This window comes from Pteropus medius, unplaced genomic scaffold (assembly GCF_902729225.1).
Source record: "Pteropus medius unplaced genomic scaffold, Ma_sr-lr_union100, whole genome shotgun sequence".
In the NCBI taxonomy this organism is placed as follows: domain Eukaryota; kingdom Metazoa; phylum Chordata; class Mammalia; order Chiroptera; family Pteropodidae; genus Pteropus; species Pteropus medius.
The window spans coordinates 1,552,304-1,570,400 of NW_024351729.1; the positions used below are offsets into that span (position 1 = coordinate 1,552,304).

At 35.2% G+C, this 18,097-nt stretch overlaps 2 protein-coding genes and 1 long non-coding RNA gene across 9 annotated transcripts in view; 2 read left to right on the forward strand and 1 right to left on the reverse strand.

The window, feature by feature from the left end:
• Window positions 1-47: 47 nt before the first annotated feature.
• Window positions 48-14,587, forward strand: LOC120587463 (uncharacterized). The gene is made up of 2 exons (XR_005648969.1): window positions 48-326; window positions 14,242-14,587. It is a non-coding gene; the product is annotated as an uncharacterized LOC120587463 (long non-coding RNA).
• Window positions 4,805-17,596, reverse strand: ORMDL1 (ORMDL sphingolipid biosynthesis regulator 1). 3 transcript variants are annotated; one of them, XM_039844252.1, is made up of 4 exons: window positions 17,294-17,312; window positions 15,609-15,789; window positions 10,724-10,875; window positions 4,805-8,243 (listed from the first exon to the last, which is right to left on the reverse strand). In XM_039844252.1, the coding sequence occupies exons 2-4, from the start codon at window positions 15,780-15,782 to the stop codon at window positions 8,108-8,110; spliced, it is 462 nt and encodes a 153-aa protein (XP_039700186.1). In that variant the 5' UTR covers window positions 15,783-15,789; window positions 17,294-17,312; the 3' UTR covers window positions 4,805-8,107. The 3 variants fall into 3 exon arrangements, with proteins under 3 accessions (XP_039700186.1, XP_039700184.1, XP_039700185.1); XM_039844250.1 differs by lacking the exon at window positions 17,294-17,312 and adding an exon at window positions 17,457-17,596 and having other exon boundaries at window positions 4,806-8,243; XM_039844251.1 differs by lacking the exon at window positions 17,294-17,312 and adding an exon at window positions 17,420-17,581 and having other exon boundaries at window positions 4,806-8,243.
• Window positions 17,597-17,623: 27 nt separating this feature from the next.
• Window positions 17,624-18,097, forward strand: part of PMS1 (PMS1 homolog 1, mismatch repair system component) — a 64,484-nt gene continuing 64,010 nt past the window's right edge. For 2 of the 5 annotated variants that reach the window (XM_039844232.1, XM_039844237.1), the window contains exon 1: window positions 17,624-17,735. The gene's annotated coding sequence lies outside the window, so the exon portion shown is untranslated. Of the gene's footprint in view, window positions 17,814-18,097 lie in introns of all 5 variants that reach the window. The other 3 variants (XM_039844234.1, XM_039844233.1, XM_039844235.1) reach the window with 3 other exon arrangements.

Here is an 18,097-nt window from a genome sequence, read left to right on the forward strand (position 1 = left end):
CTATAGATGTATGTATGTATGTATGTATGTATGTATGTATGTATGTATGTATGTATGTATGTATATATGTATATTATGCGTGTGTACATATATATTTGCCTTTGGCTGTATATCGGAAGCCACTGTAGGAAAAGGATTGGGTAGATTATCATTCCATTTTCGAGGAACTAAAACCAAATCTAAATAAGTGGCCTGCAATATCTAATATTTTCAGAAACTGTGGAAACTAGGGACGCCCGCAAGGACTTGTACAGGGTTCCCAGAGAACGGAAGCATTTCTGGTCGGACGGTTTAAACCGTTACTCCCACTTCTTCACATGTAAAAGGTATGGGTCTGGTTCGTTTTTGTGATAATAAAGAAGAGGTGTGTGGTAAATATTCACTTACCTCAAAATTATAATATCCTATTTTCGTAATACATGTGATCTTTTGCCCACTATATACGCAACTTCAGCATTGTATGTCCTCGTATTGTTGCGCTTCCACTTTTTTTCTTTTTTGCTTTTATTGGTATGTGAACTTATTATCATTTCTTTAATATTTATCCCAAGAGGCTTTCTTCTTCCTTGCTAGGCTTTATGTTTTACTAGCAAGGACCTTATAAATGTGAGTTTGGACAGGGCTGGCACATATACCTCTGCCTTGTACAGTGTGAAACTCTTGGTATAAAAGATGAATAAATCACAGTCGAAAAGTCAGCAGTTATAGTCTAGTGGTAGATAGAGATATATAAATTCAGAATTACCAGGATATTTTGGAATTTTTTAAGTGGAACTTATATTTTTCAAAAATTTCATTTGTGTGATAATAATTGTAATGAACAATAAAGCGGCACTTATTATGTGCCAGCCACTGTTACAGATTAATTTATTTAATCCTCCCTACAATTCCATGATGTAGTTATTGTCCTCATGTTACAGAAGAGGCAACTAGTCCATAGAGCTTGGGTGACTTGCAGATCATACACTAGTAAGTGTAGAGCTAGAAATCAGGCCATTTGGCTCTGGAGTGTCTTCTTAAGTGCCAGAAGATAAAATAACTCATATTTTTTCCCTGGGCTTCATTGTCGACCCACAAGAGGAAAAAAGAAAAATTAAGACCTAAAAGTTAAGAAAAATTAGTCATCCTGTCTGATTGGATATGATAGGTCAAAGGATATTTTCTACTATGCACTAGAATCTAGCCTGAACATAAAACCTTTCACATATGGAACTGTTTTCTTGCAATTCGGGTTATTATGTTCGACAGATGTGTCTCAATGCTTTTCTGTGCTGTCAAGTTATCCCTGTTGTGTGTGCTAGTTATCACTGGTAGATTCTTCATCTAGGCACCATTGGCTAGTGTCTGAATGCTGCATTATGTGGAAACAGCAGAATTCTAGTAGGACACATTAGGAAAGAACTTTATTCCTCCTTTGATTGAATGTATGTGAGTAGTAGAAAGAAATGGCACTATACCAGTCCCACATATTTGACAAGTGAAGGTATACATTTTCCATGTTATTTATTGTACTAGAGAAGTTTTTTGGGGAAAGGCATGTGTACTCTCTGGGGCCTGACTGGGCTTTCATCAGTTCACATCATATGGTTTGTGTGGCACTCATGGGCATTCTCAATGAAATATGACCTATCCACTGTAACTTCAACTTGAATTGAATCCAGAATGAATCTAAATATGCTTATTTTGTTTCTGCTGTTGTTTTTCCACTTGTAAGCTTTACAGGAAAATTATATATAAAAGAATCTTCACAGTATTCATTTCCTAATTATGTCTTACTAAATTGGATTTATTTTATCACATATTTATTGGGTTTTCCCTTTGTGGTAGGAACTTTATTAGTAGTTAGAGATAAAATATTCATTCCCTATCTTCAAGAAACCGAGTTTAGTAACAAGGAACTGCAACACAGCGTTATGAAAAGTGTGCACTGAGAAAAGGAAGTTGCTTGGAGAAGGTGGTGTAGCTTGCCACAGATGTATCCATAACCTAGCAGGACCTTGTTGTGATTGCTGGGTTTCAACATCTGATATCTAGGCTTGAAATTGCTTTATCAGATTTGGAAAAGACTGGGCTCTGGGGTGGTTAGTCACACATTCAATTCGCTAATAAACTGCTATGTAAAAACTGTAATACTAATTTATTAATGAGAAATGCTACAATCAAGGAGCTAGGATAGTTGAGCTTGCTGGTCCTCACCTTCTCTGTGTTGACTAACTTATAATGAAAGCCAGATCCAAATTATGAAAAGAAGATTGTTTGGTAAATATGAAATAGAAGCAATAGAAATGAGTTTGGTGCTCTTAATGGCTAATATCTGAAGCCTGATGCACCCCTTCCCACCTGAGTCACATACTTCTTTTAACATTCTTCACAGGTTGGATTGTGCTAAAGATACAACCATTTGCCTTTCTCCTCTTTAAGTTCCTTTGCTGACAAATACCTGTTTTGATTGAACCATTCTTTCATTAATGGTAATACTGGCAATCAGGTCTCATCTTTGTAAGATATTTTGCTTTTTGTTTGCTGAGATGTTTGTTTTACAAATTTATCCTATTTTTTTTCATTGTAAGGTATATGTAACAAAATTTACTATTTAAATCATTTATAGGTGTACAGTTCAATGGCATTAAGTACATTTGTGTTGTTGTGTGACCATCACTACCATCCATCTCCAAACTTTTTAATCTTCCCTAACTGAAATTCTGTATCATTAGACACTAATTCCCTACTTCATCTTCTCCCTAGCCCCTGGCAACCACCATTCTTACTGTCTTTATGACTTGGACTACTTCTAGGTACTTCATATATGTGGGATTATACAATATTTGTCCTTTTGTGACTAGCCTATTTCACTTAGCATTAACATCAAGGTTCACCCAATGTCGCAGCATGTGTCAGAATTTCCTTCCTTTTAAAGCTAAGTAATATTCCATTGTGTGTATATGCCTCATTTTGTTTAGCCATTCATCCTTCAATGGACACTTGGGTTGCTTCCACCTTCTTCTGACTATTGTGAATAATGCTGCTATAAACATGGGTTGCACAAACATCTTTTCAAGTCTCTACTTTCACTTCTTTTGGGTATATGCCCAGAAATGAAATTGCTAGATCATATGGTAATTGTTTAATTTGAGAAATTGCCATACTCAGATGATCTAATTTTTCAAGTGTGTGAGGTCTATGTTTTTGGCATGGAACTGAGAGGGTGAATCTCTTTGTTGCTCCTGTACACTCCATATGACTGTTAAGTGTCATGATAAAAATTCAAAAGAGGGCCAAATGTTTCAAAGCAGGATCACTGTTTCAGGTCTTCATATAGGGGTGGTATAATGGGCAAAAGCCAATAAATGATCTAGCTTCTCTGTTCCCATTAGAAAAAATTATAAAATGAATAATGCATGCTTATCTTCTTGATAATATTGTAAACCTAATTTTTGCAAAATTTGAAAGGTTTTCAAAAAAGGGTTAATAAAAATTTATGACTACATATTTGGAAAGTCGGAAAAGTTATATACTATAAAATTCCTTAGTTTATATTTTCAAGAGTTCATTCTACAGTATTAATGATGTAGTTTCTTCACTATAATTCTTGTATTTGAGAAGAATTATCAACATAATTATGTAGTTAGTGAAAGGTCATAGTGATAAACTTGGCTTATCTGCTAAACTTAAACTTATATAAAACTTTAGAGCTACAAGTTGAATCACTTGTATAACCATTAGTTGTTTATCGGGGCTTGAATTAATCAAAAAATAGAATTACACTGCTATGCCAAACATAAAATTCAAATACATTTTTACTAAACTACTTTTAAATTATAAAATATTTCAGATAATGAAAAAGTGTCAACAATAATAAATTTCTTTGAACCCAACACCCAATTTAAGAAATAAAACATCACCAAATACAGTTGAATTGTGTGCTATATATCTAAGATAGTCAATGTTCTACACTGGATATTTATATTTCTCATGCTTTCATTTGTAGCTAAGTGAAAAAAAATTTAAACTTCATATAACTATCTGCTGAATTATTTTTAACTGGAACTAAAATTAGCAAAAAAAACATCTCACTACTTTTCTTTTTGACATCAAGCAAAATGGAGTTTATCTGCGCTCTCTGCCTACTTCCTGCTCTGCACAATGCTACTTCAAACTTCCTTTTAGAGTATTTTACCTAGACCTGTCTTCCCAGTACAGAACCTGCTTACATTTCCCACATCCACACGTAATAGCCATGTAACTGTTTGGGGAATTACTCTTGTCTATGTCCTGTAGGAAAGATTATCAAATTGTTCTGGCCTTTACCAGGCTCCTGCATTTGTCTTCTTCAGGATCAGCATGATGGTATTTTGGGGTCATATTTACTGGCGATATATATTTATGGGAGACCTAGGGTAGGAGAAATATATTGCATGACGATCGAAACTTAACTTGAGCTAGACAGAATGAATCAATAGGCTAAAATCTAACAAGATGAGGTCCTATAGGAAAAATAAGAAATCTTAGACTTTGGTTTAATAAACCCATTAAATAAGTACATGCAGGGAAAATTATCAGTTAACAGCATTACATGTTGAAGACTTGAGATTTCAGTGATCATAAAATGAACCAGTGGTATATGGCTTTCAAAATAGCTAAAAGGATATTAGGCTGTATTAAAAAAAGTATCCAGAACAAGGAAAGTGGTGCTATTGTAGTGACATCACATCTTTTCACCTCTTGTAGTAAGCTCTGGTGGTATATTATAAACTGGGAGCAGAATTACCAGGATAGTGGGAGAAATTTGAAACCATATCATGGAAAATGGTGAAGGCTCTGGTAATGTTTATTCAGTGCTGTTGGTAAGAGTTTAAAAGTTATAGTTGTTACACAGAATAAGGATTAGATTATGGCTCAGAGTAAAACAAGTTATAAATTCCATTATAAAAATGCAGTCTTGTAAGTTGTAAGTCCTCCTTTATTAGCATATCACAGATCTGAATGGAAGCATGGTGGTTAATGAAAATTCAAGGTAAGGTAGGGGGTTGAATTATATAGCCTCTGATGTCTTTTCCAATTTTTAGCATCGTGTAACTCTATAAAGCTAATTCACACAGATATTAGGTAAGGAGATACTGTTATGCCCATCAAGATCTTTATAGTTTAAAAGACAATAGTGCCGTAAACCTAAAAAAATATAGTTCTATGTTTAAAAAAAACCAGGCAGGTCAAAAGGACACATAAGCCAACTTGGAAAGTTACATTGGGAATTTTGGCTTCCAATGGCCAAAGCTGGAAGACAATATGAACAACAAATAATGATAATAATGGATTATAAACCAAAGAATAAAATATCCATGAGTCTATAATAATATAAATGACTGAATAAATGGAGAAGGAAAAAATCGTCCTTTTACAGAAGGATTCCAATAAATAAATGTAAAAGGAATGAGGGAAATAGAAACCTACCATTGGAACGCCACAGTAATAACTGCTACAGGAAAGATTCACCAATAAATGGCATTTCTGAGCTCATGCCTAATTAGAAATTGCCATTAAATCTCCTGACCTGAAATTAGGAGCTATTATAACATAACAATTTATTTTGTTACAAATAACAGTCATTATAGATTATTTTAAAAACGTTTTTTAGTTTGTTTACATTAAACTGAACAAATCTGTGAAATTGGCAACAGTTTCCACATTTAATACAACCATTTGCCCAGGCGTTAAGGCCAAAAAACTAGGTTATTTTAATCCCTTTCCCCTCCCCACATTCAATACATCAGTGTCTCATGAGCTGTACTTGCTAAATATAGCCCAAATCTGACCACTTCTCACCACTTCATCAGCCCTTTCCCTAATCTACCTTTTGCTTATAGTAGCTTCCTATTTTTCCTGTTTCTGATTCCCTTACAGTTTATTCTCAGCATGAGCCCTAACTTTAAAAAAAAAAAGGAAATCCCTTTAATCTGTGTGAAACACTCCAATGGCTTTGTCAAGCCTAGCATAAAATTTGCTCATTACTTTGGTCTAAAAAGCGCTATATGATCTGACCCTTACCTACTTCTCTGACCTCGTTTGCTACCATTCTCATGCTCCCTATTACTCCTACCCCTAGTGGCTCTCTTGCTTTTCCTCACACACAACATGCTCATTCCTGCCTTAATATTTGTCATTACCTATACATCAGTAAAGCCTGTGTTCATCAGTAGGGTCACTTTAGTTAGAATCTACAGGGAAGTCCTTTCTGAGGTGGGTTCCCCTGCCTTTCATTCACCTGCTTTATTCCTCTCCTCAATGGCATTTATCAATAATATATTATTTATTTACTTATTATATGTTCTCCAACTTGAATGTTAGTTAGCACACAAGGAAGAGGACTTAGTTTGTCTTGTTTACAAATTATATCCACAATACCTAAAATAATACCTACAACAAAGTGGGCCCTCAAATATCTATTGAATAAATATTTTTAAAACATTGAAGGGTGAAAGCAGGAAAATAGCAGAAGGCCTGGATTAGAGCCAGATTTCTATCTCCAAAGTCTGTGCAAAAAATGTAAGCCTTTTGAGATAAACTTTAAAATAAAGAAAAAGAAAAATATTTTTAACTACCTCAATTTTACAAATTCACTTGGTTATAAAAACTTTTGAAAAATACGAGTATAACACTGATGACTGAATTTGGAGAGACAGTGCAATAATTCTACACCAAAAAAAAAAATTTTTATTGAAGTGTAGATTACTGATTATTTAAAAATACATGGGAAAAGACAAACATACAAAGGTGTTATCACACAAGTGATTTCTAAAGTCAATACTTTTGAAATACAAAACAATGATCACTACCCCCAAAAGTCAGTTTATTGAAACAAACTGATTTTTAAATTGGTTTATAACTCTTTTCACTCAATTTTGTTTATAAACATTACTAAGATTTGAGTTTCATCACTTATCAGAACTTTGGTTTTTGGACATACTTACTTCTCAAAGTAGTATATAGTCATTTCTTGCAATAACGTTAGCAACTATAGGAAGCTTCTGTAAGTCATAAGAATTCAGTACGGTTGCTGCTTTGGAAATAGTTACCATATTGGGTTATCTATACTAAAACTAATGTATTGAAAGGCAAAATATTAATGGGCAAAATATGGGGACTGAGAACTGGAGGACTAAGAAAAGATGATGTTATCTTTTGCTCCTGGCCTGCTAAAAGACTCCAGTATTTGTTTTGGTACTATTGCCAGAGAAGTAGTTTCTGCCATATCACAGGTTGGCTATATAGTTGCCCATTTTATATATCCTTTTTTAAAGAGTGACTGACTTTAACAATTAGATTGCGCAATCAAATAAGCAGAGACTTTTAAATTACCATATACTTTAACCATGTGAAATAAATTATTTTCTTAATTGGTTTGGCAGCCTTGTGTCTGTAAAGGCAACAAAACCCACTTTGCTCCAAAATTAGATGGCTGACTCAGAGGCTGTTTGTAAAATTCCGGCTATCTTCTATCACCAATCAGTCATGAAATTAAACCTTTGAGAACTCAGTAACTTCATAAATGTAAAAAATGACTTCATCTATCAACATATAATGTTGAGCCAGCAAAACAAAAAAAGCACACTCAGGGTAGGAAACAAAAGGGTATATATCCTCTTATATAACACAAGAGGAATATGGACGGTATTAAAAAACAAACTTGTAAAGAGATGATTATGGTTTCCATGAAAGTCAACTTAAACTGACCATGACTGAATGATTGGAAATTTTCTTTTCCTAACACAATGCTCATTCTTCATAAGCAAAATTGGTCTTAGTTTCTTACAAATCTCTCATTTCCTTGGATTTATCTGCTACATCCTCACTTTATAGCCATTTAACTTATAAGCTGGGCCTGCCCAGCCTGCCTATAAAGCCTCTCTTCAGAAATATACCAGATGCATTAAACACAGGCATCCTCTAGTAAAAATCTGCACTTCAAAACAGCATATGAAGAACCAGCAATTGGCTCTCCAATGTAAATATCCCTCATTTCACACAAGAAGCAGTGCAGTTTACTAACCACTCTTTCCTTACAGGCAACTCAGTAGCTGTAAAAATTTTTCTTCAGTTTCAAAACTTTTCAATACTTATTAATTCCAAAGATCCGAACACCATGTAGCTGTGGCATTTTGGGAATTAGCACACTCAGGAGAGAAGCTGTATTTAGGATGAAGTGAGTTGGATCATACTTCGTATAGAAACTTGCCAGGAAATATCTGTAGAAATAAAAGAATATATATAACATCTAAAAATAAAATTACTTTTTTTTTTTAATTTAAAGGTAGAAAAAAAGCTACTGAAATATAAATACCTAAAAGCAGAACCATTTTGAGCACTAAGACAAGAAGAAACAGTTTAGTTTGGGGACCTAAATTAACTTTATTTGGGATTTAAATATTTGTTTAATGGAGGCATATATGCATCTTGCATTTCTGCAATTATGTTAAAAGCATTTAATAGAGTATGTTTGCTACTTAGTGTCCTTTAAAGTAGGCTTTCAAACTAGGGTTCACATGTTCCCTGAAATTTCAGGTGTAGTTTTATAGTTCTGTATATGTTTCTGAAGATAAGATCCATCTCTAAGGGTTCTATCATATTCTCAAAGGGTTTTGTGACCCACCAAAAGGTTAAGAACCACTGCTGTAAAGTTGTGGAACATGGGGTGTTAGTACATTAGTACAATTAGTATCTTTGAAAGAAAACAAATATTAGATTGCCCTTTTGATGGTCTCATTTCCATACTATAGGTTAACAGGTCTATAATCAGTCTTACTGGAAACCTGAAAGACACTGATATAAAATTCCAGCCGTTTGGCTATAAAATGTATATGAGTACACGTACATATTCAAAGACACCCAACATCTGAGAATTTGTTTTAACAAGCCTAAGCCACCTGTAAGAACATAAACCAAGTCAGAACGTCTAGTTTTATCCAAGTGTACATCAGAGTACAGACACATCATCTAGACCCTAACAGAGTATCCTAATATAGATAGGATGTAAAGAATAAAATATCATACCTTAATCATAACTAAGAAGTTAGTTTGCATATGGGTGTTTGTCTAATTAGTGCTTTTAGAGTACACAAGAAAATTCTTATAGCTTTTCACTAAGTACAGCCATTAGTTTCTCATAAGGGGAGATGAGTGGTTAGATATGGTTAGGGAAAAAAAGCTATCTTTAAGTATAACTAAAAACACCACAGAGAGGTGTATACATCATTTTTAGAATCATCTAAATTGAAAAATTCTATAATCTTCTACCTACTTCCTACAGCTAAAATCCAAATTTAGGAATGTTTGAATAATTATTCTTGTTACTACATTTATCTGTTAGATCATTCAAATCATTTTTCTTTTGACATTAATTTTATATGGGGTTAAAACAACTTAAAAATGTCTTCAAAATGCTATAAATATATGGAAAAAGAAAACTACTTCTTTATGATCAGCTTATTGCTTTTGTTTGAAAATGCCTTTTATTACTTGAACATCTATCTAAAACCTACCCTCCCTTAAGTCCTAGTTTAAGGAATTTCAATGCCTCTAAGAAATCTTCTAGATACTCCACAGTGCAATGATTCTATTGTGGATATGTTATTATGTATAAGCTATGTGGTAGAAAAATGTTTAATATATATGTGAAATATTTATCGTACGTAAGCAAATGTATTGAGTGTGGAATTCAAATCAATCTATGCATTCACAAATTCTTTGCAGAAATAAAATAAAACATAATAACAGAAAAATAATATAAAGTGGCATAAAGAAGGGATAAATATCAACTACTATGGGAGTTCTAAGCAGAGCATTATCAATGAAGGTTGGGTGCTCAAGAAAAGACATCACTGAAGAGGTGGAATTTAAATCTTGAAAGAGTAAGACATGAGTTAAGAAAGGAGAAGGCATTTCAGGTAGGAGACGTGATTTGAACAAAAGAACTTAAATAGAACTATACATGAAGTATTCAAGAAATGCTGCTTAGAAGAGTTTGACAAGGTAGGAATTGGATGAGGGTAAAATATGAACATCAAGACAAATGAGTAGAAACCATTTTGTGGAGGGCCCTGAATATCAGGTAATAGGAGGACAATAGATACCATATACAAGGTTAGATGCTTTACAGATAGATGTCATCTCATTTCTTTCTTACAGCATTGGACTGAGTTAGGTGTCACTGGCTAAAATTTCATTTTATGAGCAAACTAAGCTGGTTAAGTGATAAAGGATTCAACCCAGGTCTGTCCTATAATGAAAGCCTAACTTCTTTTTTCTCTAAATCATACTGTTATCTCTCAAGGAGTTTGAACATCCAAATGAGGCAGGTGGTTAGTGAAATTTGTGTGATATCGTCCAAATCCTTCTTTAGGGAGATTTCTCTGATAGTGGAATATAAATAAGATTGTGTTTATTTTTCCTGTAAGCAACTTATAGATACAAACTACAATATATTTGACCTGTATATCCTAGATTGTCTAAGCATACTGATGAGCATGTAATAGTCTCCATATGTTATTGACTAAAGTGAAAACTCATTTATTACCAAATTGTGAAAGATTTTGCCTGCATTTTATACTCTGAGGTAGGTATTTATGAATATGTTTTTAACAAAATACTGTTTCTAATTCAAATACAATCTAATAAAGGATAGCTTCCTCTTATACAATCCTTATACCTAAAAATTTCCAACACTTACAGAATTATTGGAGAAATTGTGAAAAACTTCCGTGAAGATGTAAACTGCACTCCATAGTCCAGTTGTTCCCAATGAGTTAGGAGCCTTGCTTTACCTTGGTCAGGGGTTTCAAAAGGTGTTCCTTTTACTGCATGTAAAAATACATACATCCCCTGGAAAACAAGCAAGGGGGCATATAATCACTATCAAAAAACAAAACTGATTTTTGTCAGTAAGCATTAAGATAATTCCAGACTATTTGTGACGGAGCATACGACTTAACAGCTCAAGTTTTAAGCTTTCATAATATTGTGAAAGGCTGTGGTCAATTTCTTCACAGTAAAATAAAACTTGCGAGAGCATATAAGTATTATTTGGAGAAAACTAGTAACAGGTCAACCAAGAGTAACCTGTTTTCATCTCTTATTAAATTGAAAATAAACAAAAAGGAACATCAGGGTAGCTTTGTATCATTACATTTAGATTTTCTAACACCTTTCTATTAGGAAATAGGTAAGTTATCTTTTCCCTAATGTGTAGGAAATTGTAGAGTGTCATATTAGTAAATCTGATGATATTTTAAAATGATAAAACATATATATTGGTAAATAATAAAATCTCTATATCAAGGAAAATGGTTTTGAAAGTATTTAATATTAGGACTTTGTTCCAATAGATCTCTTCCAAAGCAATAAAGATGGTTTGATGTAATATGTATAATAATCAACTCAATTTGCTTTTAAAATCACAACTGTGCCTCAATAGTGTTTCTTTTGAAGTTAGTGTAAAAAAAAAATTACTAAAAGCCAATCTGTCAAGTGGTTAATTAGGAAAAGAACAATGTACACTAGACTTGGTTTCCTTGAGATTATGATACTCATTTAGACTGATAGGTAGTACTTCATTGCAAGATCACAGTCTGAGGAACTGGTAACAGAATAAAGCCAAAACATATCGAAACAGTGTTCTCCAGTAGAAATCATAATGTCACGTCATTTTTGCTACTTCTAATAAATATGTGGAAAAAAGAGAAAAATTAGTGATTTGAAATTTTATATTATACTAAGTTGAGAGAGGCCTTCTTTTCAAAGCTTAGTCTACTTCTTAATTATTTCATTAGGCAATTAAAAAGTTGTTTAGCTGCAATAACACCTAAACTAAAGAGGAATGGACTCATTTTCGATTGGATTTAACTCAACAAACATTAAAAAGTGGTTTAATGTACAAGACACAGGACATGTATGCATATATGACACACAGCCTTAAAAAGTCTGATCTTTAAAGAGATGGTAATGGAGAAAAATATGCATAAACAATTAGAATGTAGGGCAGAATTTGCTATCAAAAGTATAATCAGAATACTTAGGAAATGCAGAGGAGGAAAACGTTTCTTGTTGCTAGACAAAAAACTTGACAATAACCTTGTCAACTATCTTGTTTCTGAAGGTTCAGCTCAAATGACAACTCCTCAGCGAGCCTTCCTCATTAGTAATGACCTCCTGCCTACCTGGTTGTACAGAAGTTTATTGAAAATGGTTTTATTATAGCACATTATATTGTGCTGGAGTCATTTACGTAATGTTTGTCTTCCCACTGGCATGAATACTTCTGGAACAAAGGCTGGTATACAGCGAGTATTAGATATTAAGCCAAGATGACATTAAGCCAAGGAATGTTTATTCTTTAAGCACAAGGAAACCATTTTCGCATGGGCTTTAAAGGAGATTATGAAACAGAAATTGGATGTTTCCAAATTCTCAGCAGTACGTGACCCAAAAAAGTTAAGACTCTCTACTCTAGACCATATATGTGTTAGAATTATCAAAGAGAACAATAATCCTCTTGGTATTTCCTTCAAACCACATGAACTCACCAGTATTTAGAATATTCCATTTATTTGATATATCATTTTCAATGAAAAAGATTAAAATCTCATCTGACCATGTGTCTTCTACTCCATTATTTTAATCTTTAATAGTTTTTCTATAAAATTTGTGATGGCTGATTTATACCCACATCCAAAGAATTAGGAAAAAGGTACATAGCTCATGGTTAGCCCTTAACAAATATTTATTGACTCAACACCAAGAGAATTCTCATTCACTTTAAAAGCTAGACAAAAAATTTGGCAAAGTATTAATACTTCTAAGAGTGAACTGTAGCAGTGAATAAAAACAACCACTGAAGATTTCTATGTATGATTCAGAAGAGTATTTTTTCTAACCAAGGATAATAATTAGGTCTATTTTCCCACATTTAAAAGCATTCAGCATGTATTCCACATTTTTAATTGGTTTAATATAGGCTACCTTCAAAAGAAACTTAATTTGGAGTCATATAATTGCTACAGCTACGGCTGGTTAGTTAGGTTTTTAGTGTGGTAAACTAAAAAGTCAGAAGTTTGCTTCCCTACATGCTGTAAGTTACCTATCCTTTATCCACTGTCATATACTGTGCCTCAATCTCAGTCAACCAAATTAAAAACATGGGCAGAGATGACTTCTAAAGCATATTTAATACATGTATCACTGGAGAAGGAAAAATTCCATGACAATACAAATTAATTTATTCAGCAAACATTTAAGTAGGTGTTTGAAGATATGGAAATTAAAAAAAAAAAACAACACATAAACTACTAATTATAAAACTATCATAAATACATGATAAAAGAATGCATGAGAGTTTTGTAGCTTCTTGGAGGAGATGATACTTGAGTAGTTTTCAGGGACAAGTAGGAATGAGTCAAGCAGAGCAGGAATAAGGGAGGGGTATTAAAATAGTGGAAGAAGAGCCTAAGCCAAAGCAAAAAGGTGAGAGGAAGATGATTTTAATTATTGTTAGAACATAACTTGTGTTTGGAAATGGGCTAAGATAAGACTGAGTCCCTTTCTTGCCTCTGCAGTTATCAACTGGTCTTGTATACCACACAAGGAACTTGCATTTTACTATGAATGTAACAGAGAATCACTGAAGAACCTAAAGAGTGTGACTTGAGCAGACATGCATTTTAAAACTATCACTCTACCAAGCTAGAATGGAGGGGAGTAGAGGAGCAACAAGGAGACAATTTACCTATTAGAGTAATCCACCTGAGAAAAATAAGTGTATGAATTATAGCAATGACAGTGGGGATCAAGTTGAGAGACAGTAAAGCAGTAGAAAAGACAGGGCTTCACTAAATAAATATGGAATATAAAGGAAAAAGAGTTACCCTAAGAGTAGGATGACCACATATGCTAGTTTGCATGGACAGTCCTGATTTACACGTATTCTCTTGGAGTAGTTATTACCAGAGCTCCCTTTTACTCTCAACGCAGTCTGTTTGGATGATACATTATATTAACCACTTCTCCTTTGACATTCAGCTATCTGGCTTGGCTTACTGGACAGACAGTGATGCATTTAGATTAAATTAGGAACAGTCAGAGGAACAGATTGTGGGTTTAAGGAATAGATTGTGAATGAGTTCAATTTATACTTGTTTGGTTTAAGGTGCAAAGTGATCTGGCAATATTAATATGGGCATCATCATTCTACAGGTAGAAACTGAAAATATGGAAAGATGAAGTAACATAAGAAGACGTGAAGAAAACCTTAGGAAAAGAGAGGGAAGACTGTACAAGAGGAAATAGAAAAGGCAAGATCAGAATATGTCTAGGAAAAAGTAATCCCATGAAAACCAAAGGAAAATAATTCCAATAAAAGGTATATGATAAATGTAAAATAGTTCAGAGAAGTCACTACTTACAAAGTGTTTGCCCTACCAAAGGCTATCACTGAAAATGGACTAAATGCTCATTCTCTTATTTCTACCACATCATCCTTATTCTCTTCCAGTCAACTTCAAATACTCTCCAGAAAAAATAAAACAATATTAATTTTAAATTTATTTTGCCTACTTTTTTGGTCTTAATTCTAAGATCTTAATTTTTTGGATATCTTTATAAACAAATATATAACTACTCTGGATTCAACTTAAAGTCAATTAACTTGATTTCTACCCATTTATTCTACTTTAATAGGTTGTTAAAGACAAGAAAAGTCACTGTCAGGTTTTTTTTTTTAATATAATAGGCAATTTCCAAGGCTGCATGACATGGTCAGCAGAGTTGATCAAACTTCTGATACTTTGTAGAGCTACTGTATAATACAGAAGAATGATAGTCAACATGAAGAAGCTAAGGCACCATAAGATCCTGAAACATATATATAAATGAAGCTCAAATTTTCTAGACTGAAGCAGGAAAGTATACTTACACAATTTAGAAAGACTTAACAAGTATTGAAACCAAAGATATTCATAAGGCTCCAGTTAACCAAAAAAACGTAATTACTTCTTCTGAAGCATTCTAGTTAATCAATATATTATAGTGGTCTGAATAGTCTTGTAATTTTTACAGAAATGACCTATTTTCTAGATTCTATAAAGATAATAGGAAAAAAAGTCTTACTTAGAAAAATTGCCCAATGTTTAAAGTGTGACAAAAATATAACCTTATTCCAGATTAAGAATTTTTCAAAATTGTCATATATTCTAAAAATCACTAAACCATATACTTTAAATGAGTGAATTTATATTATGTGAATTATATTTCATAAAACTTTTAAAAAAACTGTGGCATGTTTTTCTTTATAACAAAACTTTAAGCTTTTTTAAAAAATTGTGTTTAAATACACTTATCATAAAATGTACCATATTAATCATTTTCAGTGCATAGTTGAATGTTATAAAGTACATTCACACTGTTATGCAACTATCACCACTCTTCATCTCCAGAACTCTTAGCATCATACAAAACTGAAACTATACCCATTTAACAATAACTCCCCATTCCTTTCTCCCCCAGTCCCTGACAACCATTAAACCTTAAGCTTTCAAGTGTTTAGTGTACAGTGAAATTCTTACCAGATTATGTATAACATTTGTTAAGGTCCAAGCAACAGGAACACTGAAGAAGGGAATACTAAGTAAGACAATATGAAGCAAGCCAACTCCCAATGCATATGTCAGCCACATACCCCGGCTGTTCATGACGCGGGTATTTGGATTCACTTCGCTGTGGGCAACTCCAACGTTCATGTTTACTCTGTAGGAAAGCAATGAAATGAATCAACAGTGACATAACTGGAAACCTAAATTCTCCTAATTCTGACATGACAAAATATGTTAACTAGGATTATCTTTTCCTAGTTGTTCTGACAGAGAACACACACACTCTCCAAAATAATGCCACTTGCAGATGCTGACAAAGACAGTAAACAATTCTTAGCATGTGACTATATGGTAAGACAAACGAGACTTATTTTTATAGTTCTCATTGAAAAACTAAGTTAAAATACCTTTCCCTAAAGCTTGTCCTCTAGCGTGTTGGTTCTGCTAAATGAAATAATGGGCAGGAATATTCAAACTGATTGAGAAAAACTATGTTTTATTTTATCATGAGAGCAAAGTGAAAACTCAGGAGCTAAAGTTACCAACAGGATAAATTAATATAAAGAAAGCAAAGCTGACCCGGCCAGTCTGTTGTGAGTAGCTAGACTCCTCTAGCTAATGTAATGTTGTATCCACAAACAGGGGTCGCAGTTCAAATCATTCCTTTTTGAATACTGTACTTGAGAGGTGCACAAAGTGGTGGAAAATTTACATGGTCAAGAGATAAGGTTTGTTTCTCATTCTCGTGATACAATTAGGATAAAACGATGAGGTTTTCTTCTGCATATTTAACTCTACTTAACTTCCCTAAAATTTTAGTTTTTTCTCCGTTCTTTTTAAAGTTTTCCCCTTTCCCTTTTGTTTTTAAAATGAACACTAAAGCAAATGATAATAGTTCCCGGTTATTTTAATGACGATGTTTCCTTGGATCTAATTATCGTTTAAAACAAAACTGCCCTGAAGAATACCACCTATCATTCCGTTAAAAACCGACTGGGATTGAAAAGAGGAAAGAGGGTCAGATTATATTTGGAACAGCTCTGATTGAAAAATATATAAACCCCTTTCTATTACAGAGTTGGCACTGAGAGAGAATTTCTCGTAACCACATCCAATAAATACAATGTCCCCTTCTCCCTCCAAAAATCCATGGAACACAGCAAGGCATCAAGACTTATGGTGACAAAAGTTAGTTACACCAAAACGAAGCGTCTCAAATTTTCACGTGTAAATATTTTTTCTAATCTAAACACCCATCGTGTATTCATACGTTACTTTTATATTCTAAGTTATACTCAGAACATATCATTACTCAAGATACTTTTCTCACTTTCCACAGGATGGGAGAAGAATGCTCGAAAGAGGCTAAAATTTACATCTGAGCTGGAAGGCAAAGGTAGTGTGGTACCAACCCTAACCCCGTTCAGAAAACTTTTCCAGGGAGTTTCCCGACTCACTGGCAAACAATGACTTCAAGCAGCGAAGAGCCTCTCGGCTCAGACCCCGCGAGTGCCTTAAGGGTGGCGACTCACAGCCACCTCCTTAGGGAGTCCTTCGCCTGCCTGCTTGCCAGCCAGCCACCGACAGCCTACCCCGATAACCGGAGCTCCCAGACAGTGGAAGCGTAGCTGCCCCTACCGCCGCAGCGCCTCTCTCACCCGTCCCTTCCTTCTTGGAGCTACACATCCGTCAGGGGCGGGATACGACAAGGATTTGGGGCGCAAGCCTCGGGGGCTGGTACCACCAAGCAGGGCACCGCGGACACAGCCATAACCCACTCTTCCCCCTTAGGCTGACTCGGGCCCGCCAGCAGCTCCCTACCGCCGCAAGCAGCAACACAACCCTTGCGGCCGTTCGCGTTCACTCATCCGCCGCCCCACTCCTGGCGGCCGGGTCAAGGTAGGACCAGCTTCGACACGATGGTGACTCCTCACTGCCGAACGCCAGTTCAGCCTCAGCGCAGCGCAGCGCAGCTTACGGAAGCCTTCAGAGCCGAACGCGCTGCCAACGGATTGGCTGCGTGTAGCGCCAATCCCACGTTTCCCTGGAGGGGCGGGACTAAGTGCCGCGAGCCGCGCGCGCGCATTCGGAGCAAGTCAGGTACGGTCATGGGCTGCGGGCGGGACCCTGGCTGGTCGGCTAGTGGATGGTAATTGCCCACCTCGCGCGAGCAACAAGGTAGTGTGCGGCTAATGGGCATTCATTCTTATATTCTCTTAGGCTCGGAGACCCCGCCCCTCAACTCGTCCGGGTCTGTACCCGAGCGCCGTTGCATCCGTCGGCGCCCCTCCTCCCCACCCCAACCTCATATATCCTTCCCCGACCGCCCCCCTCGCCCCACTTATCTCCCACCTCCCTCCCCTCTCCCGCCATCACTGGGGCGGGAAGCGGACGAACGGCGCCCGCGGCTATGCATACGTGGAGGGCGGTCTCCGAGCTCATCGGGGCTCGTTAAGCATCTG